Source organism: Pseudophryne corroboree, chromosome 2, assembly GCF_028390025.1.
Source record: "Pseudophryne corroboree isolate aPseCor3 chromosome 2, aPseCor3.hap2, whole genome shotgun sequence".
NCBI lineage: Eukaryota > Metazoa > Chordata > Amphibia > Anura > Myobatrachidae > Pseudophryne > Pseudophryne corroboree.
Window position 1 is genome coordinate 492839451 of NC_086445.1, and position 26465 is coordinate 492865915.

Consider the following 26465-nt stretch of genomic DNA (forward strand, 5'->3'; position numbering starts at 1 on the left):
GCACGTCCTATTAGTTACAATTTGAGGCATTTCCAATGGGATGCGGGCAATTTACATACAATCAAAATACCGACAACCATTGACCAATGGTCAAAAGACAGGCAAGGTCAAAATACCGACCCGGTCAAAACACCGACATTTAAAATGTCGACAGGTCAAAAAGTCTACACATTGTCATGGAAGACTTCACAGCCTTGACCACAAATACAAACCTGTAATTTATGTAAACATGGTATACAGTAGTTGGCTAAGGTTTACTGAATCTGACACCTGTAAGTCATATGTGACTCTGAGCCTGCATGGAGCTCTCCCTCAGCAACAGTTGCCACTTTATTATAAAGGTTCTTCTATTTGAGAAAGATTAAGGCCCAGATTTATCAAGCCTTGGAGAGTGATAAATAGTACGGTGATATAGTACCAGCCAATCAGCTCCAAGCTTCTATATTACAGGCTGTGTTTGAAAAAATAAGATTTTACTCACCGGTAAATCTATTTCTCGTAGTCCGTAGTGGATGCTGGGGACTCCGTAAGGACCATGGGGAATAGACGGGCTCCGCAGAAGACTGGGCACTCTAAGAAAGATTTAGTACTACTGGTGTGCACTGGCTCCTCCCTCTATGCCCCTCCTCCAGACCTCAGTTAAGGAAACTGTGCCCGGAAGAGCTGACATTACAAGGAAAGGATTTTGGAATCCAGGGTAAGACTCATACCAGCCACACCAATCACACCGTATAACTTGTGATAAACTTACCCAGTCAACAGTATGAACAACAACAGAGCATCAAACAATGGATGCCAACATAACATAACCCTTTATTAAGCAATAACTATATACACGTATTGCAGAAAGTCCGCACTTGGGACGGGCGCCCAGCATCCACTACGGACTACGAGAAATAGATTTACCGGTGAGTAAAATCTTATTTTCTCTAACGTCCTAGTGGATGCTGGGGACTCCGTAAGGACCATGGGGATTATACCAAAGCTCCCAAACAGGCGGGAGAGTGCGGATGACTCTGCAGCACCGAATGGGCAAACACAAGGTCCTCCTCAGCCAGGGTATCAAACTTGTAGAACTTAGCAAATGTGTTTGAACCCGACCAAGTAGCTGCTCGGCAAAGCTGTAATGCCGAGACCCCTCGGGCAGCCGCCCAAGAAGAGCCCACTTTCCTTGTGGAATGGGCTTTCACTGATTTTGGATGCGGCAATCCAGCCGCAGAATGAGCCTGCTGAATCGTGTTACAGATCCAGCGAGCAATGGTTTGCTTTGAAGCAGGAGCACCCAGCTTGTTGGATGCATACAGGATAAACAGCGAGTCAGTTTTCCTGACTCCAGCCGTCCTGGCTACATAGATCTTCAAGCCCTGACTACATCAAGCAACTTGGAATCCTCCAAGTCACGAGTAGCCGCAGGCACCACAATAGGTTGGTTCAAATGAAAAGATGACACCACCTTCGGCAGAAATTGCGGACGAGTCCGTAATTCTGCCCTGTCCACATGGAAAACCAGATAGGGGCTTTTACATGACAAAGCCGACAATTCTGACACACGCCTAGCCGAAGCTAAGGCCAATAGCATGACCACCTTCCACGTGAGATACTTTAGCTCCACGGTCTTAAGTGGCTCAAACCAGTGGGATTTCAGGAAACCCAACACCACGTTGAGATCCCAAGGTGCCACTGGTGGCACAAAAGGGGGCTGAATATGCAGCACTCCCTTTTACAAACGTCTGAACTTCAGGAAGAGAAGCCAGTTCCTTTTGAAAGAAAATGGATAGGGCCGAAATCTGGACCTTTATGGACCCCAACTTCAAGCCCATAGTCACTCCAGACTGTAGGAAGTGCAGGAACCGGCCCAGCTGGAATTCCTCTGTAGGGGCCTTCCTGGCCTCACACCAAGCAACATATTTTCGCCATATACGGTGATAGTGTTTTGCTGTCACGTCCTTCCTAGCCTTTATCAGCGTAGGAATAACTTCATCCGGAATGCCTTTTTCCGCTAGGATCCTGCATTCAACCGCCATGCCGTCAAACGCAGCCGCGGTAAGTCTTGAAACAGACAGGGCCCCTGTTGCAACAGGTCCTGTCTGAGAGGCAGAGGCCATGGGTCCTCTGTGAGCATTTCTTGCAGTTCCGGGTACCAAGTCCTTCTTGGCCGATCCGGAACAATGAGTATTGTTCTCACTCCTCTTTTTCTTACGATTCTCAGTACCTTGGGTATGAGAGGAAGAGGAGGAAACACATAGACCGACTGGAACACCCACGGTGTTACTAGTGCGTCCACAGCTATCGCCTGAGGGTCTCTTGACCTGGCGCAATACCTTTGTAGCTTTTTGTTGAGACGAGATGCCATCATGTCGACCTGTGGCAGTTCCCATCGATTTGTAATCTGAGTGAAGACTTCGTGATGAAGTCCCCACTCTCCCGGGTGGAGGTCGTGCCTGCTGAGGAAGTCTGCTTCCCAGTTGTCCACTCCCGGAATGAACACTGCTGACAGTGCTTGCACGTGATTCTCCGCCCAATGAAGAATCCTGGTGGCTTCCGCCATCGCCACTCTGCTTCTTGTGCCGCCCTGGCGGTTTACATGAGCCACTGCGGTGATGTTGTCTGACTGAATCAGCACCGGTTGGTTGCGAAGCAGAGGCTCCGCTTGACTCAGGGCGTTGTATATGGCCCTTAGTTCCAGGATATTTATGTGCAGACAAGCCTCCTGACTTGACCACAACCCTTGGAAGTTTCCTCCCTGAGTGACTGCCCCCCATCCTCGGAGGCTCGCATCCGTGGTCACCAGGACCCAGTCCTGCATGCCGAACCTGCGGCCCTCGAGAAGGTGAGCACTCTGCAGCCACCACAGAAGAGACACCCTGGCCCTCGGGGACAGGGTGATCAGCCGATGCATCTGAAGATGCGATCCGGACCACTTGTCCAACAGATCCCACTGAAAGATCCTCGCATGGAACCTGCCGAAAGGAATGGCTTCGTACGATGCCACCATCTTTCCCAGGACTCGCGTGCAGTGATGCACCGACACCTGTTTCGGTTTTAAGAGGTCTCTGACTAAAGTCACGAGCTCCTGAGCCTTCTCCGCCGGGAGAAACACCTTCTTCTCGTCTGTGTCCAGAATCATGCCCAGAAAGGGCAGACGCGTCGTAGGAATCAGCTGCGACTTTGGGATATTCAGAATCCAGCCATGCTGCTGCAACACTTCCTGAGAGTGTGCTACGCTGATCAGCAACTGCTCTCTGGACCTCGTCTTTATGAGGAGATCGTCCAAGTATGGGATAACTGTGACTCCTTGCTTTCGAAGGAGCACCATCATTTCTGCCATTACCTTGGTAAATATTCTCGGTGCCGTGGAGAGCCCAAACGGCAACGTCTGGAATTGGTAATGACAGTCCTGTACCACAAATCTGAGGTACTCCTGATGAGGTGGATAAATGGGGACATGCAAGAAAGCATCCTTGATGTCCAGAGACACCATAAAATCCCCCTCTTCCAGGCTTGCAATGACCGCTCTGAGCGATTCCATTTTGAACTTGAATCTTTTCAGATAAATCTTCAGGGACTTTAAATTCAATATGGGTCTGACCGAACCGTCCGGTTTCGGTACCACAAACATTGTGGAATAGTATCCCCTTCCCTGTTGAAGGAGGGGAACCTTTACCACCACCTGCTGGAGATATAACTTGTGAATTGCCGCTAACACTACTTCCCTTTCCATGGGGGAAGCTGGCAGGGCCGATTTGAGGTAACGGTGAGGGGGCATCACTTCGAATTCCAGCTTGTATCCCTGAGACACAATCTGTATAGCCCAGGGATCCACCTGTGAGCAAACCCACTGGTGGCTGAAATTTCGGAGACGCGCCCCCACCGCTCCTGGCTCCACCTGTGGAGCCCCAGTGTCATGCGGTGGATTTAGTGGAAGCCGGGGAGGACTTCTGTTCCTGGGAACTAGCTGTATGGTGCAGCTTCTTTCCTCTACCCCTGCCTCTGGCAGGAAAGGACGCACCTCTGACTTTCTTGCTTCTTTGTGATCGAAAGGACTGCATTTGGTAATACGGTGCTTTCTTAGGCTGTGAGGGAATATATGGCAAAAAATGTGACTTCCCAGCCGTAGCTGTGGAAACTAGGTCCGAGAGACCGTCCTCAAACAATTCCTCACCCTTGTAAGGTAAAACCTCCATGTGCTTTTTGGAGTCGGCATCACCTGTCCATTGCCGAGTCCACAGGACCCTTCTGGCAGAAATTGACATTGCATTTATTCTAGAGCCCAGTAGGCAAATGTCCCTCTGGGCATCCCTCATATATAGGACAGCGTCTTTTATATGCCCCAGGGTCAGTAAAATGGTATCCTTGTCTAAGGTATCCAGTTCCTCAGACAGATTATCTGTCCATGCTGCTACAGCACTACACATCCAGGCCGACGCAATTGCCGGCCTCAGTAGAGTACCTGAATGTGTATAAACAGACTTCAGGATACTTTCCTGCTTCCTATCGGCAGGATCCTTTAGGGAGGCCGTATCCTGTAATGGCAGGGCCACCTTCTTAGATAAGCGTGTCAGAGCTTTATCTACCCTAGGGGAGGATTCCCAGCGCAGCCTGTCCGTTGGCGGGAAAGGGTACGCCATAAGTAACCTTTTGGAAATCAGCACTTTCCTATCGGGGGAATCCCCCTCTTTTTCACATAACTCATTTAACTCATGTGAAGGGGGAAAAGTCACCTCTTGCTTTTTCTCCCTATACATATAAACCCTCTTGTCAGGGACAGGGTTTACCTCTGATATGTGCAATACATCCTTCATTGCTATAATCATGTAGCGGATGGCTTTAGCCATTTTAGGCTGCAATTTTGCGTCATCGTCATCGACACTGGAGTCAGAATCCGTGTCGATATCTGTGTCAACAATTTTGGATAGTGGGCGCTTCTGAGACCCTGACGGCCTCTGTGCTGTAGGATCAGGCATGGGCTGAGACCCCGACTGTCCCAAGGCATCAGCTTTATCCAACCTTTTATGCAAGTAGTTTACATTATCATTTAACACCTTCCACATATCCATCCAATCAGGTGTCGGCACCGTCGGCGGAGACACGTCATTCATCTGCAACTGCTCTGCCTCCACATAGCCCTCCTCGTCAAACATGTCGACACACGCGTACCGACACACCACACACACAGGGGATGCTCTATATGAGGACAGGACCCCCACAAGGCCTTTTGGAGAGACAGAGAGAGAGTATGCCAGCACACACCCCAGCGCTATATGACCCAGGAATCACACAGTAACTTAGTGTTTACCCAGTAGCTGCTGTATATATGATTAATGCGCTAAATTTATGTGCCCCCCCTCTCTTTTTACCCTCTTTCTACCGTGAGTCTGCAGGGGAGAGCCTGGGGAGCTTCCTCTCAGCGGAGCTGTGGAGAGAAAATGGCGCTGGTGAGTGCTGAGGAAGAAGGCCCCGCCCCCTCAGCGGCGGGCTTCTGTCCCGCGATTTTGTGTAAAATTAATGGCGGGGGCTCATGCATAATACAGTGCCCAGCTGTATATATGCTGCTTTTTTGCCAGGATGTAATCAATTGCTACCCAGGGCGCCCCCCCCCCTGCGCCCTGCACCCTACAGTGACCGGAGTGTGTGGGTTAGTGTGGGCGCAATGGCGCACAGCTGCAGTGCTGTGCGCTACCTCATATGAAGACAGGAGTCTTCTGCCGCCGATTTTGACGTCTTCTTGCTTCAACCCGCCGGCTTCTGTCTTCTGGCTCTGTGAGGGGGACGGCGGCGCGGCTCCGGGAACGGACGACCAAGGTTAGGTTCCTGTGTTCGATACCTCTGGAGCTAATGGTGTCCAGTAGCCTAAGAAGCGCAACCTAGCCGCAGTTAGTAGGTTTGCTTCTCTCCCCTCAGTCCCACGTAGCAGAGAGTCTGTTGCCAGCAGAAGCTCTCTGAAAATAAAAAACCTAACTAAAATACTTTCTTATTAGCAAGCTCAGGAGAGCTCACTAAAATGCACCCATCTCTGTCCGGGCACAGATTCTAACTGGGGTCTGGAGGAGGGGCATAGAGGGAGGAGCCAGTGCACACCAGTAGTACTAAATCTTTCTTAGAGTGCCCAGTCTTCTGCAGAGCCCGTCTATTCCCCCATGGTCCTTACGGAGCCCCCAGCATCCACTAGGACGTTAGAGAAATGAGAGTTAGCAGCTGATTGGCTGGTACTTTATCACCGTGCAATTTATCACTCTCCAAGCAAGGCTTGATAAATCTGGGACTAATAGGTGAACAAACTGTGGGGCAGATGGGCTAATCCTTGGAGAGAGATAAAATGGAGACAGGGAAAGTACCAGCCAATCATCTCCTAACTGTCCTTTTTCAAACACAGCCTGTAACATGACAGATAGGAGCTGCTTGGATGGTACTTTATCTCTCTCCACTTTATCTCTCTCCAAGACTTAGTACATAGAAACATAGAAACATAGAATTTGTCGGCAGATAAGAACCACTTGGCCCATCTAGTCTGCCCCTTATTTTTTTTTATTTTTTTTATATTATTTTTTAACACTAACCTTATTTGATCCTTATTTCTTTGTAAGGATATCCTTATGTCTATCCCATGCATGTTTAAATTGCTCTACTGTCTTAGCCTCTACCACCTCTGATGGGAGGCTATTCCACTTGTCCACTACCCTTTCTGTGAAATAATTTTTCCGCAAATTTCCCCTGAACCTCCCCCCCTCCAGTCTCAGTGCATGTCCTCGTGTCCTATTGCTTCTCTTCATTTGGAGAATGTTTCCCTCCTGGACTTTGTTAAAACCCTTCATATATTTGAAAGTTTCTATCATGTCCCCCCTTTCCCTTCTCTGCTCCAAACTATACATATTGAGATTTCTTAGTCTTTCTGCAATGTCTCCTGCATGCCAAAACCCAGGGCCGTCTTTTCGCATGGGCTCAATGGGCTCTTGCCCAAGGGCCCCAGGAGTATAAGGGCCCTAGGCTGATAGCTGAGGGTCCCCTCTTTACAGGGGTACCAGATTTTTGAAAATCGGCCCTGGGGAACCAGAGATATCCAACGTGAAAGCAGTGGACCCCATCTGAGCCTGTTAATTGCTCTTCCCAGCCAGATATCTCAGGTTCTGTCTGATTTACAGTTTTTCTGAGGGTATAGTCCAGAAGCTGGGACTCTCCCCTTTCGCTGGACACTGGCAGCTTGTCTCTATTATGCCCAGAACCAGAGATATCAGCCTTCCAGCAGCTGGTCAAAATACAGAAAAAACGCAAATTGAGGGCGCTGTCTAGAGATAGAATTAATTTATTAAAAATATATATATCTTTCAATTGTACGTAAAAAACAATAATGCACCATTCAATTATTCTTACTTTAAATGTATCAATTAAACACAAAAAAAAAAAAAAAATTGTATAGCTTTAAAAATTGACCGCTCGCACAGTCATGAATAGTATTCCTGCTTAAGGATACATAAACTCATCACACCATCTGAAACAATTATATCACAGTGAGATATCTTTTTAGATCCTGCCTCTTAAGGAATAAATGTCCAGACTTATCCAGAGGAATAAATTCCACATGCAGTGGTAATTAAATGCTCATATCCTCCCGCTGGTATAGGTATTCACAGTACTATTCCTGAAAAACGGATCTTTTAAAAGAAGCTGGTCAGTTTTACGGGTGTAGCATACACAGGTATTAACGGGCGTCCCCGTATTTGTTAGTCAGTAAAAACACCTGTATTTTATTGCTCACCCGTATCTTGTTGTGACTGGCCGCCGAGAACTGCGTCTCTTTTCCGGTGTCTGTCTCCACGCTCACCCCAACGGTGTTGCCGCTACGCCGGAGGACTCACAGTGTGGCAGTCTGCCTCTGATCAAATCTGTTAAGGGCAGCTGGAGTCCAAGATGAATCTACGGCTTATTGCAGGAGCGGCTGATGATTTAGCCAGAGGCGTCTCCCGTCTCCCGTCCTCCGTGGGTGTAGCAAATTTAGATCTCACCGATATGGAAATTCAACTTTAGTTCAGATGGTTGTGTCCACAGGTATAAGGGTGACACTTAACGCGTTTCTCAGCCCTGTGTCGATGGCTGTTTCCTCAATACTTCTGAGGAAACAGCCATCGACACAGGGCTGAGAAACGCGTTAAGTGTCACCCTTATACCTGTGGACACAACCATCTGAACTAAAGTTGAATTTCCATATCGGTGAGATCTAAATTTGCTACACCCACGGAGGACGGGAGACGGGAGACGCCTCTGGCTAAATCATCAGCCGCTCCTGCAATAAGCCGTAGATTCATCTTGGACTCCAGCTGCCCTTAACAGATTTGATCAGAGGCAGACTGCCACACTGTGAGTCCTCCGGCGTAGCGGCAACACCGTTGGGGTGAGCGTGGAGACAGACACCGGAAAAGAGACGCAGTTCTCGGCGGCCAGTCACAACAAGATACGGGTGAGCAATAAAATACAGGTGTTTTTACTGACTAACAAATACGGGGACGCCCGTTAATACCTGTGTATGCTACACCCGTAAAACTGACCAGCTTCTTTTAAAAGATCCGTTTTTCAGGAATAGTACTGTGAATACCTATACCAGCGGGAGGATATGAGCATTTAATTACCACTGCATGTGGAATTTATTCCTCTGGATAAGTCTGGACATTTATTCCTTAAGAGGCAGGATCTAAAAAGATATCTCACTGTGATATAATTGTTTCAGATGGTGTGATGAGTTTATGTATCCTTAAGCAGGAATACTATTCATGACTGTGCGAGCGGTCAATTTTTAAAGCTATACATTTTTTTTTTTTTTGTGTGCTTAATTGATACATTTAAAGTAAGAATAATTGAATGGTGCATTATTGTTTTTTACGTACAATTGAAAGATATATATATTTTTAATAAATTAATTCTATCTCTAGACAGCGCCCTCAATTTGCGTTTTTTTCTGTATTTTGACAAAATTAGTGGGATTCAACACCCCCTTATTTGAGGGCTGCAGTCTATATTGATGCTAATTAATTGTGACAGCCGATTCATAATTCAGTTTAGCGCTTTCTATTTTATCCTTGTATAATTCCAGCAGCTGGTCCCTGCTCCAGCTTCACAAGCCTAATATGCAGTTTTACATTTTCGTTGGTGAATTGCTCCGGCTCCTGAACTCTGATCCCCAAGTCCCCAGTACCTCCTGAAAGGTGGAACTCTCTCGTTTTTTATCCCATTCAAAGCTAAGAAATATATTTTCAGGAACATGAGATATCTGCAGTCAAGCAAGCTGTGCTCCCACTGGAAAATTATAAATATTAAGTCCACTCCACTATCTACCCCTCCCCTACGTATTAAACACCCCCTACCACCCTGGAAGTCATGTACCAGGGCATCTTCATTCAGCCCAATGCCCCCTTCTACAGTTTAGCCCCATCTGTGCAGTAATGGAGTAATTAGCAGAAATTACTGCTCTAGGTCCTACATGCTCAGTGGAAGATAGAACACCCCCTACCAGCCGCTGATAGCACCCACCCACCCCTACCGCTGGAGAGTGGGTAGGGGGCCCAGTGCATTGCTGTGCCCAGGGGCCTACACTGCTGTTAAGACGGCCCTGACAAAACCTAATTATAATTTTGCCTCAATTTCCTTTTCCATTACTGTTGACCCTGGTGTACATTGTTTGGGAGTTGACACTCCTCCCTTCCTTCTTATACCTTCTCCCTTTCTATCCTTTTAAAACAGTACCATATTCAAAACAGAAGACAAAACTATCTGTAATACAAAAGGAGTTGTTTAGCTCATACAGTGTCAAATACTTAGGATGCACTGGCAGAAAACTGCACACAAAAACTGAAGAACATCTGACAAATATTACAAACAAAATACAAAAACACGGTGCCCATACACTGATGCCCACAGAGTAAAACTCATCCATACTATAACAAGACTACTAATCAATGAATCCTTGATCTCTACGAGGTCTGGGCACCTCCATAGGAAGTGTTGGCCCTCAATAAGTATCTGTAACAGCACTTACATATTAACAATACCATTAACTGTGTCCCTGAAAAAAGATCCATAAACAACTGACAACCTCTCCATAGACAATATTTCTAGCATTTTCTACATTTTCACCAGCATCCTGTCCCAGGGGACCACATCCTTATCACCTGTCACTCTATTCCTGAGATTCTCTTTTTTTCTCTAGCACCCTGTCTTCTGGAACTTTCTCCTTGTCACATGACACACTATCATTAGGAATCTGCTGCCTGGCATTGTCTTCTTTCACTTAGAATTCTGTCTACTGGGACCCTTTCCTCTTTCCCTGGCAACCTGTCCAGTGGGATCCCCTCCTTTCCCCCCAGAATACAGTCATTTGGGTCCCTCTCCTCTGTACCTTGACACCCTCTTCCTGGAATCCTGCCCCAGGTATCGTATCCTGTCCCCTTTCCTCTATGACCCTTTCACCTGTACCCTGACTCTGTACTTGGGACACTACCCTCGAGAACTCCCCTCCCTCACAACTTTATCTCTCCTCTGGGGGAATATCCCATGACACCTTACTCTTGCCGCTGTTTAAACTCAAAATAAGGTAAACAAAATGCACAGAGTTCTTCTCTGTATGGTGTATTTTTTCACTAAGACTGAAAAAGTGAGTACAAACACCCAAAAAATTAAACCGGAATAATAAATACTGAATTCTGCACTAAATACTAAACACAAGAAACCTTAATCATATTACAGTTAAGCTATAAATTATCTAGAAACAAAAATAAAATTTACTTGAATAACTGGAAAAAATATACTTTCTAATGAAACAATGCATTATCTGCTTGTCTTGTATTACCTTGTGAGATGCTTTAACCTCCTGACACAGCAATTGCACCAGAGGTCTATAGTAATCTGACGGTAATACAGTCTCATCTCGGAGCCGCACTTGAAGTTGTAGGGAACCAAGGTTTCCCCTAAATGGAAGAAAATAAAGTCTGATAGTAAATGATCAATAGTGATGTAATCAGTTACATTCAGAGATTAGCATCATAAACATGTTTCTACTATAAACAATATCTGTCTATATGAATGTCTATCTGTCTATCTATGTATCTATATATCCATTTGTCCACATCTATCTATATATCCATTTATCCACATCTATCTATCTATCTATCTATCTATCTATCTATCTATCTATCTATCTATCTATCTATCTATCTATCATTTAGGTTAAAATAAGCTTAAATTACATAGTGAAAAGACATAACAGGAGATACTCTAGATAACTTAAAGTCCTTAAATCCTTAAAGTCACAAGATCAGCCTACAGAGGTTATTAAGCATATCCTACCAGCATTTCACCACTAATCCATTATTCATTTAATCTATCATTCTGTATTCATCTAACATTTTCATATACCAGTTGGGTTTAAATAAAGCTTACTTTAAACTGTAAAATGTCATATCTACAGATACAGTTGATATCTAAAAGTTCTTTACAAAGCAGAGACCTTTCTATCAAGCAGGATCCGGTCTTTAGGTCGACAAGACTTAGGTCGACAATGTCTAGGTCGACCGCTATTGGTCGACAGTAAGTAGGTCGACATGGTTTCTAGGTCGACAGGGACTCTAGGTTGACATGCACTAGGTTGACATGACAAAAGGTCGACATGAGTTTTTCACGTTTTGTTTTTTTTCATTTTTGAACTTTTTCATACTTTACGATCCACGTGGACTACAATTGGGAACGGTTACCTGCCCGAAGCATGGCGAGCTAAGCAAGCCATGCTAGGGCACAAGGTGCACTAATTGGAGTTCCCCGTCATTGTACGGAGAAAACGACACCAAAAAATGGGAAAAACTCATGTCGACCTAGAACATGCCGACCTAGAATCCCTGTCGACCTATAAACCATGTCGACCTACTTACATTCGACCAATAGTGGTTGACCTAAGTCTAGACTATCTAACATACCGCACCCCTATAAAGCTGAGTGACATCACAAAGGCTGTTTGTTATGTAAGCAAGTCACGTGATCATTATACTAAGAGGAAAAATCATATCATGCCTGCCATATCTATCTATCTATCTATCTATCTATCTATCTATCTATCTATCTATCTATCTATCTATCTATCTATCTATCTATCAGAGCCTATGGTATTATAAACTGAAAACTCTGTTTTAAAGAACCATGACATACTCTATGCTTTATGCCGCAGGCTGAAGAGTGCTGCAGAATGTGCAGTGTCTGTACAGCATTTACTCAGAATTAGATCAATGGATTGGTCAATTTTTAATAATTTAAAAGATGACAATTTTGGGATGAGGAAGAGGGTAAATTGTTGGTTTAACCAAAGAGTCACTTATAATCCAACAATGTTTAGGGTTTCCTGTGAGGGGCTTACATATTATTATCACTTGTAAGCTGAACAACTAATCTTTTTGGAACTGTTGTAGGGTAAGTAATAAGCAAAACCCAGTAAATTGTATTTCATGTTACCAGTTATTCTTTGCTAGAAAGGGGTGTGGCATGCGTGGCTGACCGCCGGTCAGCATACCGACGCCGGGATCCCGGCAGCGGAATCCCAGCAGGGGGTGGCGAGTGCAGCAAGCCCCTTGCGGGCTCGGTGGCGACCCATGGTCGCCACGGGTTCTATTTCTACTCTATGGGTGATGTGGACACCTACAAGTGGGAATAGTCCTCCTTGGTCGGCATGCCGACTGTCGGGATTGTGAGGATGCGGGATGTAGGGGGAGGTAATGTGATCGTCGATCTCCTGACCGCCGGTCACATAACTATATCCCGCTAGAAAGATATATCCCTGGGATCCGGTTAAGATCCTGGAAATAGAAATCCCGACGCTGGAATCCCGACACTGCTCTGAATGCCAATGCCGGCATCATGGCTGTTGCTGGGACGCTGGAGATGTAAGCCGCGTGGGGTGCGGTGGGGAGGGAGAGGTTAGGATTAGCCTGCGGGTGGGGGGGGGGGAGGGTTAGGCATCGGGGAGGGTTGGTTAAAGTTTAGGCTGTAAAGTGGGAGGGATTAGGTTTAGGCACCCCCGTGGAGGATTAGGGTTACACTGCAGGCGGGTGGTGGGGGGGTGGATAGGTTTATGCTGCGGGGTTGGGAGGGTTTGGTGTAGGCACCACAGGGGAGGGTTAGGGTTAGGCTGCGGGGAGGGAGGGGGTTAGGTTTATGTTGCAGGAAGGGAGGGTTAGAGGGGAAGGGTTAACATACTTACCCGACCCCTGTCAGGATTCTAACCATCGGGATGCTGCGGTCAGTATTCTGACTGCCGGCATCCCGAACGCCTGCATACCAGCCCCAACCCATATCCCTGTGTATTAAATGGTAAGACTGTTGGGACTTAAGTTGACTGTCTCTTCCATAGATTATATATACAGTAATTACATTATTTACACAGAAAAAAATGAAGTTGCTACCTTCTATATTTAGATATGATGTCTCAAGAAACTTTAGTAAAGCCTGTTGGGGAGGTTTTCCTGTGTCTTCTACATAGTTGCTGAACACATTTTCTGTTTACCCTAGCTATAGCTCCGACCTTCCTGGCTGCATGCTGGTTATTATGCTCATGTCCAGTTTTCCCTGGTAACGATGTAAATTCAGAGTTTGTGCAGGTTTAGGAGTTAAGTTGTAGATATAAATTAAGGAGCCCTGTCAGGATTCTTATTAATATGATGAAACTGAAGAAAAATAGCTTGACACAGAGGTACTGCATTTCATGTGTGTCCCACTATGGGTGCATGCGTGACATATCTGTAGGTGTAGGTGAATGTGCAGCTACAAAATATGCCCTGTGCTAGGAGTGTGCGTAAGCCCAAGGCCGGAAGTAGACTGTTACTGTTCAAATAGCTGTGTGTGAGGGCCCCGGGATGACCGCCCCTGTCGCCCCTCCTTTAATTCGGCCCAAACACGCTAGTAACTGTGCAGAGCAAGGAGAATGAGCAAATATTATTTCTTTTAAAGAACAATTTGCTCTGAAAAGAGTTTTGTGGTATTTTAAAATGTGTTTCTGTATGCACTAATTAAACATAAGATAATACTGTACTATGAATAGCCTTTTATTTGTGGTGGATGTATTTTAACTTCAAAACTTATTTAAGCAATACATATCTAAATTATATAACAAAGGTTTGTGTCTTTTTTCAGCCTTGCTAAAGTGCAGGTGCATGCTGCATGCCACGATGCATATACCGCTATAGAATGCTGCTACATATACTGTACTGTACTCAGGGACGTGCGGTGAGCTAAATGGCTCAGGAGGCACTGTCTGTTTTGTTCATATGTTTGTAAATCCAGTCATAAGGATACAGAGACATGTGTGAGTTCACTGCTGTGCTGTTTTATTCCATCACCAACTCCAGGCACACTGCACACTGGACCACCCACTTCCCAGCATTCCCCTGGTCCCAGGGACCATCACTGAAGATTCAGGCTTACACATATTAGTAAGGGAGTGTATGCAAATATTAAGCATTCTAATGCACTAACATAACACTGTCTAGCACCAGAGCCAGATTTACACACAATATAAAAGGCCAAAGTGTACATCTGGGCATTATACACAGGTGCAGCAGTATAAACTCTTGGAAATTTGGTGAGTTTTGATCAGAGATGTGTGGAAAGATATTCAGGTGAGGCACTGCCTCACCTGCCATAGACTTTTTACTCCAGAATTTTGGCTATAAAAATTATTAGAATAACGCAAAGAAGATATTTCTAACATATTCTTTGTATTTTTCATATACTTTATACAGTCAAAACTCATGCACAAACGTTAGTATGACAGGAAAGGCTCTGCCTCACCCCACCGCACTGTACAGGAACATATCCGTATTTCTCTGTAACTTTGAGGGGAATGCAGTTAGACACAGGATTTGCCACACAGGAAATAGCTCCAGGTTTCACGTCCAGAGCTATTGCATAAAACTTCCTTCTCCTTGCACAGTAAACCCTGGATTAACACGCGCTAACTCACTGATAAAGTATGGAATCAATGTGGTTTCCATGCACATTTAGCCCAAGGGGTGTAGTATGGTATGCCGGCGGCCGGGCTACCGACGGCCAGCATACCGGCGCTGGAATCCCGACCACCGGCATACCGACAACTGGGCGAGCGCAAATAAGCCCCTTGCGGGCTCGCCATGCTGCGGGCATGGTGGCGCACTATGCGTGCCAAGCTATATATTCTCCCACCAGGGGGGTCGTGGATCCCCAAGAGGGAGAAAAGGTGTTGGTATGCCTGGTGTCAGGATTCCGACGCCGGTATACTGTGCGCCGGGATCCCAACAGCCAGCAACCTAAATACCACCCAGCCCAAGAGGCTACCTTTTATCACAGGGTTTTCTTATTAGCTCCTGAGGCTGCGGAAAAGTCCACCTCTGTGGCTTAAAGCGTGGAGTAATCCCCACTAATTAAATCCTGTGGCTTCTTGGATCCGCCTATTAAACTGACAATGACAAAACATAGGCATCTGATGAATTTTTATACATTATTGAAAATATCATAAGGGATCCGGTATGATATCCCGGCAGACAGAATGCCGGATGTCAGTATAGCGTCAGCGGCACCCCGTCTGCTGGAATCCCGTCAGTGAGTCCCCTGGCGTGCTCGCTGGGCTCGCCATGCTTCAGGCCCAGTGGCGAGCTTTGCTCACCACAGGTTCTATTCCCACTTGGTTGGTGGTGTGGACCCACCAATCGAGTGGGAATACTGGGCGGGTGTCAGGATTCTGGCCGTTGGTAAAATGCTGTTTTCAATAATCTTAGCCGCCCACATCTGACAGCGTGACTAGCCAGTAGATTATTATCTCTATCTTCATGTGGTATTTATGTTGTAATATTAAGGGGAAGATTTAATAGCCATCGCTTTGGGGTATTGCAGTGCTTTTCTATCAGTTTTAGGATCATATAATCTATTAAAGGCATAACTGACAGGAATCCAATGTCAACAACTGACTTTAGAACACAACTGAACATTGTTTCACCATCGATGTTTATTTCATTAGAAGTTTCAAAAATGTCAGATTTGCAAAATCAATGGCAAGTCTACCTAATAATGGACCTGCCACTGAGTGACAAATTTCTATCAAGAACAGCACATCCCCAAAACATTATGTGGGGATCCCCCCATAATAATTATAATCAGCCCTAGGCCTCTTAGCCTAGGCTGGTATTAAAAATAGGCGGGACAAATGGAGTAGGTCCTCCCTAATTTCCAATAACCAGCACTCGGCTGCACCAGCCATTGGTAGTTATGCTTTAGTAAGGAGACACACAGCATGGGTTCCCCATGCTGTTCTGTCAAACAGCCCTAGACTGGTGTAGCCAGGGCTGAAATCCCTAGGTAACTAGGGACCCCCCAAAAAAGGGGTCCCCTCTCCCTAAGGACTACCAGTCCTTGCCTGAAAACTCTTCTTTGTGCCCCCCGGGGGCTATGGGTGTAAGGTAATAGTTTATTATTAATAATATTGTTCTTTACAGGTGGACTACTGGTCCCATCAAGGCTGTAAGGCCACAATGGCACTTGAAAAAAACACAAAAGGAAAAGAAAAAAAAGGAAAACAAAACCCTGATACATATAGAATTTTAAACTTGTTTAAAATCTTATGTGACAATTGTGATTACTTTTTTATTTAAATCGTGAGTCTGTGAAGCCCATACATCAATGATGAATTGGGACAGTCATCACAAAATCATCAAATTGCCCCAATCCATAGTTGATGTATAAAGGCTTAAGTCTTGGGAGTCGATCCAATTAGCTGCGAACGGTGTCATGTGCCATTGCTGCAGCACTTCAATGCCGGTAATGGCACCTGATCTTGCACCCAATTTGCACAAAATTGCTTGGATCTCTATGGGATGGTGAGCCTTTTGTCCGAATTCGAGCCGGTTTGTCCATTATGTATTGTACATGTGATACTAGATGGGGCTGCACTAGTCACTGTAATGGTATCAAAAATATGGTAGATTTAAGCATGATTCGGCAAGTTAACTACCTTAAAAACATTGCTAATTTTCTGCACTATAAAAAAAAATATATGAAGTATAACATATACATTTAGGGCTGAACTGTATATGGTCGTCAGATTAGCATTTAATTTATAAGTGAGGTTATGCTGCAAAATGGTCACATGGGACTGGATTGCATACTGGTAAGAAGGAGCTATATCGAATTATAGTTGTACAATCCCATATATCTCAGTTGTTTTTCATACTCAAGCCAGGCTGTATGTATCCCTACTACAGTATGTTTACCCAAACACTTAAGTGTATAATAGTATATCCAGGGTTGGATTAAAGGAGGGGTGACAGGGCCGGTTGTCCCGAGGCCAGCACACACAGTCCCAAAGAATTGGCCACCTCCACAGGGCCCTTATGTGCTATAAGACCCCTCCACAGGGTCTTATGTACACGTCTGTGTAATTCTCCGCACGGGGAGGCAGGGCTGTCTGAGCCAGGTGACATGCATGGCATTAGAGTCTCTCTCCCCCTCCACGTGGTACAGTCTGAGCGCTGAGGCTCTGACATAATGGCGGTGCTGCGCTGTGCCGTGCGACACTGCTGGGTGTCTGTGGCCGGCCGCTGGGGACATCGTTGCTGGATACCAGTATAAAAGTAAATAAAACAGTTGACATTTTTCTGTCAGAAATATGTATGTCTGTCAGTGAGGCAGTGCTGTGCTGCTGTCAAGGAGGCAGTGCTGTGCTGCTGTCAGTGAGGCAATGCTGTGCTGATGTCAGTGAAGCAGTGTTGTGCTGATGTCATTGAAGCAGTGCTGTGCTGCTGTTAATGAGGGATTGATGTGCTGCTGTCAGTGAGGCAATGCTGTGCTGTTGTCAGTGAAGCAGGGATATGCATATGCTGCAGTCAGAGAGGCAGTGTTGTGCTGCAGCCAGTGAGGCAGTGCTGTGCTGCTGTTAGTGAGGCAATGCTGTGCTGTTGTCAGTGAAGCAGGGATATGCATATGCTGCAGTCAGAGAGGCAGTGTTGTGCTGCAGCCAGTGAGGCAGTGCTGTGCTGCTGTTAGTGAGGCAATGCTGTGCTGTTGCAGTGAAGCAGGGATATGCTGTAGTCAGAGAGGCAGTGTTGTGCTGCAGCCGGTGAGGCAGTGCTGTGCTGCTGTTAGTGAAGCAATGCTGTGTTGTTGTCAGTGAGGCAGGGATGTGCTGCATTCAGTGAGGCAAGGATGTGCTGCAGTCAGAGAGGCAGTGATTTGCTGATGTTAGTGAGGCAGGAATGTGCTGCTGTCAGTGAGGCAGTGATGTGTTGCTCCTCTCTGAGTAGTCTCTCTGTGATTCTGTTGATTACAGCTGGATTTGTTTACAGATGGTAAAGTGACAGCGGGAAGTAGTTTGTGTGCGGTTACGCTGGGAACTGTGTGGTCATTGGCAAATACTGCATGGTATGTGATCTAGTGTAGGTTTATTTTGAGAGACTGTGCTTCACTATTATGGGTTTTTTTTAGGATAGGAGCTGCATCAAAACCTGTTGGTCTACCAAGGAAAATTGAATCTGATGGAACCACACTGCAGGGAAGGCAGACAGGGGACTGACTAACCAACATTGCATACCACTCCTTATCCTCCAAAGGACCAAGATCCACATCCCACATATGCTTAAGCATCTTCATTGCAAGGTTTGAAGTTTAGGTGAGAAAATCAGAGTAAACCCTGGTAACTGACCCATTATCACCAGACATCTGCATCAAGGTCTTAATGGGATCACGAGCAAGCTGAGGTGGGTGAGAGGGAAACTGAGTGGTAAGTGTGCAGCGGTGCTGTAGATATCAGAAAAACAAATAATTTGGGACCCAAATCTCTTCCCTAATGTCCTCAAAGGATTTTACAACCCCAACTCTATACAACTGGTGAGAAAACATCACCCCCTGCCCAGACCTGAGAGGACCTCTATCCAATGGGGCCAGTTGTTTAAGGGTGACAGAGTTCCATTGAGGCAATCTGGATCCAAACCCCAAACCAAGATGAAGACCTGTTTCCAGACTGTAAGAGCCTGTATGAACAACTGGGAATGAACCTTGAATATATTGTGTACACCAGTAGCCCATGCACTGAACCCACACATGCCATTTTGATCAAACTGATCCAACCATTAATGGTCAAAGGCAGCTTGTTCCTAATGTGTATCTTATATGTGAGGTAGTCAATCTGAGGTTGGATTTCAAGCAGAAAATCATATATAGAAGTCATAAACCAAACACCCAGATACTTAAAGTTAGCAATTTATTCCAGATGAGTGACCGCAACCCTGGGAGGAACGGAAGCATCACGTACGTGATGAAGAATACAAGATTTGTTCCAATTAATGTGCATCCCTAACAAAATGCCAAATGAATCCACTACAGAGAGAAAGGCGCCAAGGGACGCATCAGACAGGGACAACAGCATGTCATCCGCATCAGACAGGGACAACAGCATGTCATCCACATCAGACAGGGACAACAGCATGTCATCCGCATCAGACAGGGACAACAGCATGTCATCCGCATCAGACACTGACAATAGCATGTCATCAGTACCCTCTGCTTAATGTGGATCCCCTGTATTCTAGAAATGATTCAGAATGCTGCATGCTAAAAGCTCAAGAGCAATGGCAAATAGACCCGGGGAGAGAGGACAGCCCTGTCTAGTACCTTCTGAAGAGGTGAAAAGAAGGAGAAACATAGCTATTAATGTAGAGCCTACTCAATGGACAAGGATATAATGGTTTAACCCAAGACACAAATTTAGGTTCCATTTTGAATCTAAATAAAGCAACCCATAGATAATGCCACTCCACAGAATCAATAGCTCTGCCAGCATTCAAGGACACTACCACTGCCCCATCATCTACAGTCAGTCAGCGAGAGAACGAACACAGGCCCTCATTCCGAGTTGTTCACTCGTTGCAGAATTTCGCTATATTGCGATTAGTCGCTTACTGCGCATGCGCAATGTTCTCAGAGCGCACGCGCTTAGTTATTTTACTCAAAAGCTTGGTATTTTACTTACGGCATTACGAGGATTTTTCGTCGTGCTGGTGATCGGAGTGTGATTGACAGGAAGTGGGTGTTTCTGGGCGGAAACTGGACGTTTTATGGGTGTTTGTGAAAAAACGCAGCCGTTTCTGGGAAAAACGCGGGAGTGGCTAGAGAAACGGGGGAGTGCCTGGGCGAACGCTGGGTGTGTTTGTGACGTCAAACCAGGAACGAAACTGACTGAACTAATCGCAGTGGCAGAGTAAGTGTCGAGCTACTCAGAAACTGCTAAGAAATTTCTATTCGCAATTTTGCGAATCTTTCGTTCGCAATTCTGCTATGCTAAGATTCACTCCCAGAGGGCGGCGGCTTAGCGTGTGCAATGCTGCTGAAAGCAGCTAGCGAGCGAACAACTCGGAATGAGGGCCTCAGTCTTTTAAGATTCTGAGAGGTGGACTTCCCAGCATAAAGCCAACCTTATCTGAGTGGACACCTCACCAATCACTGTATTAAGTCTAAGAGGGATAATTTTGGCTAGGATTGTAATGTCAATGGAGAGGAAAGAAATTGGGCGATTTAAGTCAGTGTTAAGGGGATAATTAACAGGTTTACAGATTATAGGCCCAAAGACCCAAGAGACCCCAAAAGGGGACAAACAGTTGGCACACACTCCACAGCAGGCCCCTTCACCATCCTCTAGCAGCAGGGACCACTCACAGGTAGCAGATGTATATCTCAGTTGCCAAAAGTCTGCAGAATCGCCAAGCTGTAGATCCACAATAGTCCTGTGACAGGAACCGCAGTCCCTAGAAAGCACTGGCCCGCAGGATGACCATAGAGCCTGGTGACCTCATCTCCCAACTGTGGGGTCTCACCAGGGGCACAAGAAAAAACTGCCAAGGACAAAGCCAGCCACTGGGGCTAAATCCATGTTGGTGCCAGTGATCAGGAGCTGCAACAGCGTGTCGGGGAGCCCAAACAGAGCAGCACTGAGGAGCCAGAGACAGACTGGAGTACACATGGAGGAGGCAAAGGTAAGTAACTGCCACCAGAGTGGTACATGGGCCGGGCAAGAGACATCAGGATGTTGCCCAGAGTAGCAGAATCTGCCTCCTACCTCACTCCTGTCCAGACTACACCCCCTTAACTTTCTATTTTAAACATGTTTTGCTCTACAGACTATTAAGTTAATGCAGGTTATACAAGTGAATTAGACCATTCTATTTCTTCTAAATATATTTTGTTAAGTACATAAACGTGCTATAGAAGAACCTAATGTGCTTCCTCAGCAGTTTCTATACTACTTATAGTCTAAAGGTCTGAAAGGTTCTTGGTTAACCAAATTTCCCAAGTGACTCATTAAACAAATGTATGTACACTTTTTTCCAAAACTGGGTCAATGGTAAACAATGTGGTTTTATTATTTACAAATCACTTGCACATGGAGCAAACCATTATCACATATATGCAATTCAGTTTTACAAAACCCCATTGTAACTCATACTATAAAATAACAACTTGTTATGAAAATAGGTTGTAACTGCAGAATAACTGGCCTTGAACTCACTCTTCCACGTTTGCTTTGGACTTCCCAGGGCTTAGTCTGAACCATCCTTCTTCCTGTAAATCTTTTTGAAGCCCATTTAAGTTGATCACCACCTAAAAAAAGAACAGTGATAAGTGTGCCATCCTTGTCTTACAGTCGTGTTCAACTTCACTGAGGGGTCTATTCATGAAGCAGTGAAAAGTGTGGAGAAGCGAGCCAGTGGATAAGTTGCCCATGGGAACCAATCAACAATGAAGTAACATTTATAATTTGCATACTATACTATTGCACGGAGCAGCTGATAAGTTGCCATGGGCAACTTCTCCTCAGGCTCACTTCTCCACTCTTTTCACTGCTTCATGAATAGAAACTTAAAACATGATTTGAAGCACCGTGTAACAAGGATATTGGTGGCCTATTTCATTTAGTATCACAGTGACACAGGTATTTAACTTACCTGTCATGCGGCATCCCTGTCCTCTGCTCAGCTGCTGGCAGCTTAACACTATCGGTGATAGACTGCTGATTAATGTGCATGCAAAACAGCTGTCTACACATATACATTGTGAGTCCACCAGGCAGGGACTCACCAAGCCTGGAAGGCTTTGCTGAAGCCGGAAAGGGTTTGCTGGGTCCCAAATAACACCTCTCATACATGGAGTACTGTTACAATATTGACTAAGCACCAGCATACATTTAAGGGAGGAAAGAAAATAGCATCATTACTGACTATAAATATGATTGCATTTTCTACAGCTATTACAGGAATATGAAAGAACTAACTCTTTGCTGCTAATGTACAGTACAAAAGCAGGAACATAGGGGGTAATTCTGAGTTGATCGCAGCAGGAAATTTTTTAGCAGTTGGGCAAAACCATGTGCACTGCAGGGGAGGCAGATATAACATTTGCAGAGAGAGTTAGATTTGGGTGGGTTATTTTGTTTCTGTGCAGGGTAAATACTGGCTGCTTTATTTTTACACTGCAATTTAGATTGCAGATTGAACTCTCCACACCCAAATCTAACTCTCTCTGCACATGTTATATCTGCCACCCCCTGCAGTGCACATGGTTTTGCCCAACTGCTACAAAATTTCCTGCTGCGATCAACTTGGAATTACCTCCATAAGCCCTCATTCCGAGTTGTTTGCTCGCTAGCTGCTTTTAGCAGTATTGCAAACGCTAGGCCGCCGCCCTCTGGGTGTGTATCTTAGCTTAGCAGAATAGCGAACGAAAGATTAGCAGAATTGCTACTAAATAATTCCCTGCAGTTTCTGAGTAGCTACAGACCTACTCCTAGATTGCGATCACCTCAGTCCGTTTAGTTCCTGGTTTGACGTCACAAACACGCCCTGCGTTCGGCCAGCCACTCCCCTGTTTCTCCAGCCACTCCTGCGTTTTTACCTGGCACGCCTGCGTTTTTTAGCACACTCCCTGAAAACGGACAGTTTCTGCCCAGAAACACCCACTTCCTGTCAGTCACACTACGATCACTCGAGCGATGAAAAAACGTCGCTCGAGCTTGTGTAAATCTACAAAGTTTCGTGTGAAAGTACTTAGCGCATGTGCGCTGCATACTATGTGCATGCGCATTTTTGCCGTTCTTTCACTTGATCGCTGCACTGCGAAAATCGGCAGCGAGCGAACAATTCGGAATGACCACCATAGTACTGAGACATCCAGGGCTGTCATCAGAAACTGTGGGGCCCGGGACTGACAAAATAGACAGGGACCCTCCCTCCCCCCAAAAAAAGATTCTGCCTTACTGCTCAACCCCTATGTGATGTCATACATTCTGATGTTACATATAGGTGGAGTGTTGCGGACCTACAGGACTGGTTCACAGAGATCGGATGTGCAGGGAAAACTTGTTTTAAAAAGTCCTCTCTGTGCATCAGCGTGCTGTTGATTCACAGACTGGTGCAGCTCTCCAGGTATTGGCGGTAGAAGCCAGGGGTGGGCATCCCTCTCTGTATGGGCCCAGGACACCAGTTCCCACAGTCCCCCCCTGATGGCTGCCCTGGAGACATAACTGGCTGATAAATCTTATTCCCATTTTAAGAAAGATAGGCAATAATTTCTCATGCCTCTCCCGCTCCAGCTTTATAATTGCTGGGAGTGATGGCTGGTATTTCTGGTGTTATGTTCCAATATAGAATGATTATAAATAACTACTTTACTGATGGATTATGCCACATTTCATACAGGGGTAGCGTTTTATGCCCACTTGTGGACGTATCCTGTATTGTGTGTGTTATGGAGGCATGTAGTACTAAACAAGTCATCGTCCCTTACACTCATCCTACTGTTTCACAGACTTTCTTTCCTACCCTGGAATTAAATGGAACAAGTATTTTTTTGCGAATATACTTACATAGAAACACACACAAATAACAACTAGTGATTATTCCCATGACTAACATCTTTGTTATAGATAGTGGCAACAATCTGAATATTGTGAGTCGGGATCCCGGGTTTTAGATGCCCGGCGGGAGAAGAGGGGTGTGAGCGCAATGAAGCCCCTTGTGGGCTCACTGCGCTCACTGCAGGTTCTATTCCCACTCTATGGGTGTCGTTGGCATACCGACTGTCGGGTATGTGAAGGGGCAAGATCCCAGCGTCGGTATTGTGACCACCGGTCACATAACTACATCTCTTGTGATCATTATCTACACTCAGAGGGGCAGATTCAATTACCGTAGCTTTCAGAAATTCCATCTAAATGTATTTAGCAGGTATAGCAGGATATATATAACTAATGTAACAGAAAAAATATAAACTGTGAGAGGCAAATTATAATCAGAAAGTACAATAAAGGTGCCAATGGGAAGGGGGGGCACAGGCTGCCAGAAGGTTTGACATTAGAAATATAGAAAGGAATTGCACAAAAAAAAAAAAAAAATGAATGAAGACTAAAGCAAAAGAAACAGAAAAAAAGGCCTGGAAGTCCTTGTGAAGAACAAATGGTGGGGATGGATTTGGCGAAGGTGTAGCAAGGACCCCAACCTGAAGGAATAGATTAAATTTGGAGTTGAGATAAGAGGAATTGTCTCCAGTGCAGCCAAGTGCCAGATTGTATTCACAACTGGGAAGGAGGGGGGAGCAGGGTTTTCCATTCAGAGGCAACCTAATAGTGAAGCAAGCACCTTCCTCAGGGGAGCACCCAAATCTTTCTTCCGCTGGGATTCACAACAGGGTAAGGAGGGAGCCATAAAGGTGAGAGATCATACCCGATTGTAAAAGTCTATGGTAACCAGTATCATCCAGCACATCAACCGCAAACCGGGAACCACTAGGCACCCAGACTGTAGAGCAAGAAAGTGACGAAAGTATATATTTATTATATTTTGAATGTGCTTCAGAAACGTGCAGAGACTAAAGGGCCCATTTATCATTCTAAGGGCGGTCTATCTTATAGACAGGTAAAAACAGACACCCAACTGACTTTTCAAACAATTGAATTTCCCCTTATATTTGTAGATGCATTCCCGGTATTGGTCCCCACAGCCCATTGTAGCCAACACATCGCATTAATAGCTGGCAGAGAGTTCCCCCGGAACCCTCCCGGGAAATGACCTCTGTGCTTGTGCGGTCTGAGCTGACCGCTTATGCGCAAGCCCCCCGGCAGCCATCTGAGCACATCGCAGGAACGGGCTCCTATCAAAGCTGCATGTGCTGCATTATACATCCAGCCGATAGGATCGCATATTGCAATGCAATCCTGGGCAGTAAGACCCCGTCGGGATCACATGCAATAGGCGATCTATGATAAATGGCTCCCCAAGCCTTCCTGTGCATTATAATACATGCATTACAAACAATCCTTAAAGATTATTTAATTATAACTACTATTATAATTATCTTACCTTTCCCAGAAAGTCATTTTTACTGACAAGATCCCAGTCCCAAACTTCAATTGTTAACTTTTCATTAAAAGATTCATCCAAATCAAACTCAAACATCTCATTCCATCGCGGATAGCATGACTTTTTCACTACCTGTTAAAAAAAATATCTACTGATGACTAAACATTTATAAGTATTGTGTGTCAGGATTACATCAGTACTCAGTAAAAGTCATGTCAATATTTTATCTTATGCTACTGTGTTTGTCCACCTAACACACTATAGATACAAGGCCACATCTCAGTGTTTGTACTGACCGAACTAAATCAAATTGCACCTGCTTTTGTTTCATTGCAGATTTATAATAACTGTACTTCAGCATCTTACCTACTAACACTTTAGGACAATCCCCTCCATTACTTTGATTTTTTTTTTAAGATTTTCCTAAAATACTGCTGCTTTTCCATGCATAAATCATGATGATTATAGAGCAGTCTCTATTACATGTGTACATTTTTAGAGTGTTTGAATATTTATATTACAGTACATTGGTCCTCTAATCAATGTTTCTATACAATGTACATGGACAGATGTGAGCAATTAAAGCTGATATGGAAATGTGTACAAATCATACATGTTAGTGGTAAGGTCCATACACACTAGACGAGAAAGTAAAAGATCTCGCTCAGGAACAATCTGAGCGAGATCTTTTACAATCTCGTTTAGTGTGTACACTCAGTGTACACTCAATTTTGTTAACGATGCGCGCTTGCGCACATCTTTAACAACCCCCTCCCTCGTCTGAACATGCAGAGATGAGGGAGGTCCTTGTTAACGACAGTTGCCGTCGCTCCATCCGGTGCAACCCCCCCCCCCCCCCCCGCTGTCACTCCCTTCCTCGCCGGCATCCGCAAGTGTGTATGCACTTGCCGATGCCAGCACCCCGCCGGGTCCCCGTCACAGCCAATATCAGCGTCGGCGGGGACTCGTTTAGTGTGTACTGGGCTGTAGTCTCATTTCTGCTGTTACACTGTTCTATTTGCCTATGTCTTGCTTCATATCTCCCCCTCCATCATTTCCACCTAACCTCCT

The 26465-nt window shown here is 45.4% G+C and overlaps 1 protein-coding gene across 2 annotated transcripts in view; it reads right to left on the bottom strand.

Moving 5' to 3' along the window:
- The window catches only part of LOC135030582 (ras GTPase-activating protein 4-like), a 450090-nt gene that overhangs the window by 52951 nt on the left and 370674 nt on the right, over positions 1-26465 (bottom strand). For both annotated transcript variants that reach the window (XM_063953945.1, XM_063953944.1), the window contains exons 7-9: positions 25395-25526; positions 21551-21642; positions 10835-10952 (exon numbers count right to left, since the gene is read on the bottom strand). In XM_063953945.1, the coding sequence (XP_063810015.1) occupies positions 10835-10952; positions 21551-21642; positions 25395-25526 (342 nt within the window). The remainder of the gene's footprint in view (positions 1-10834; positions 10953-21550; positions 21643-25394; positions 25527-26465) is intronic.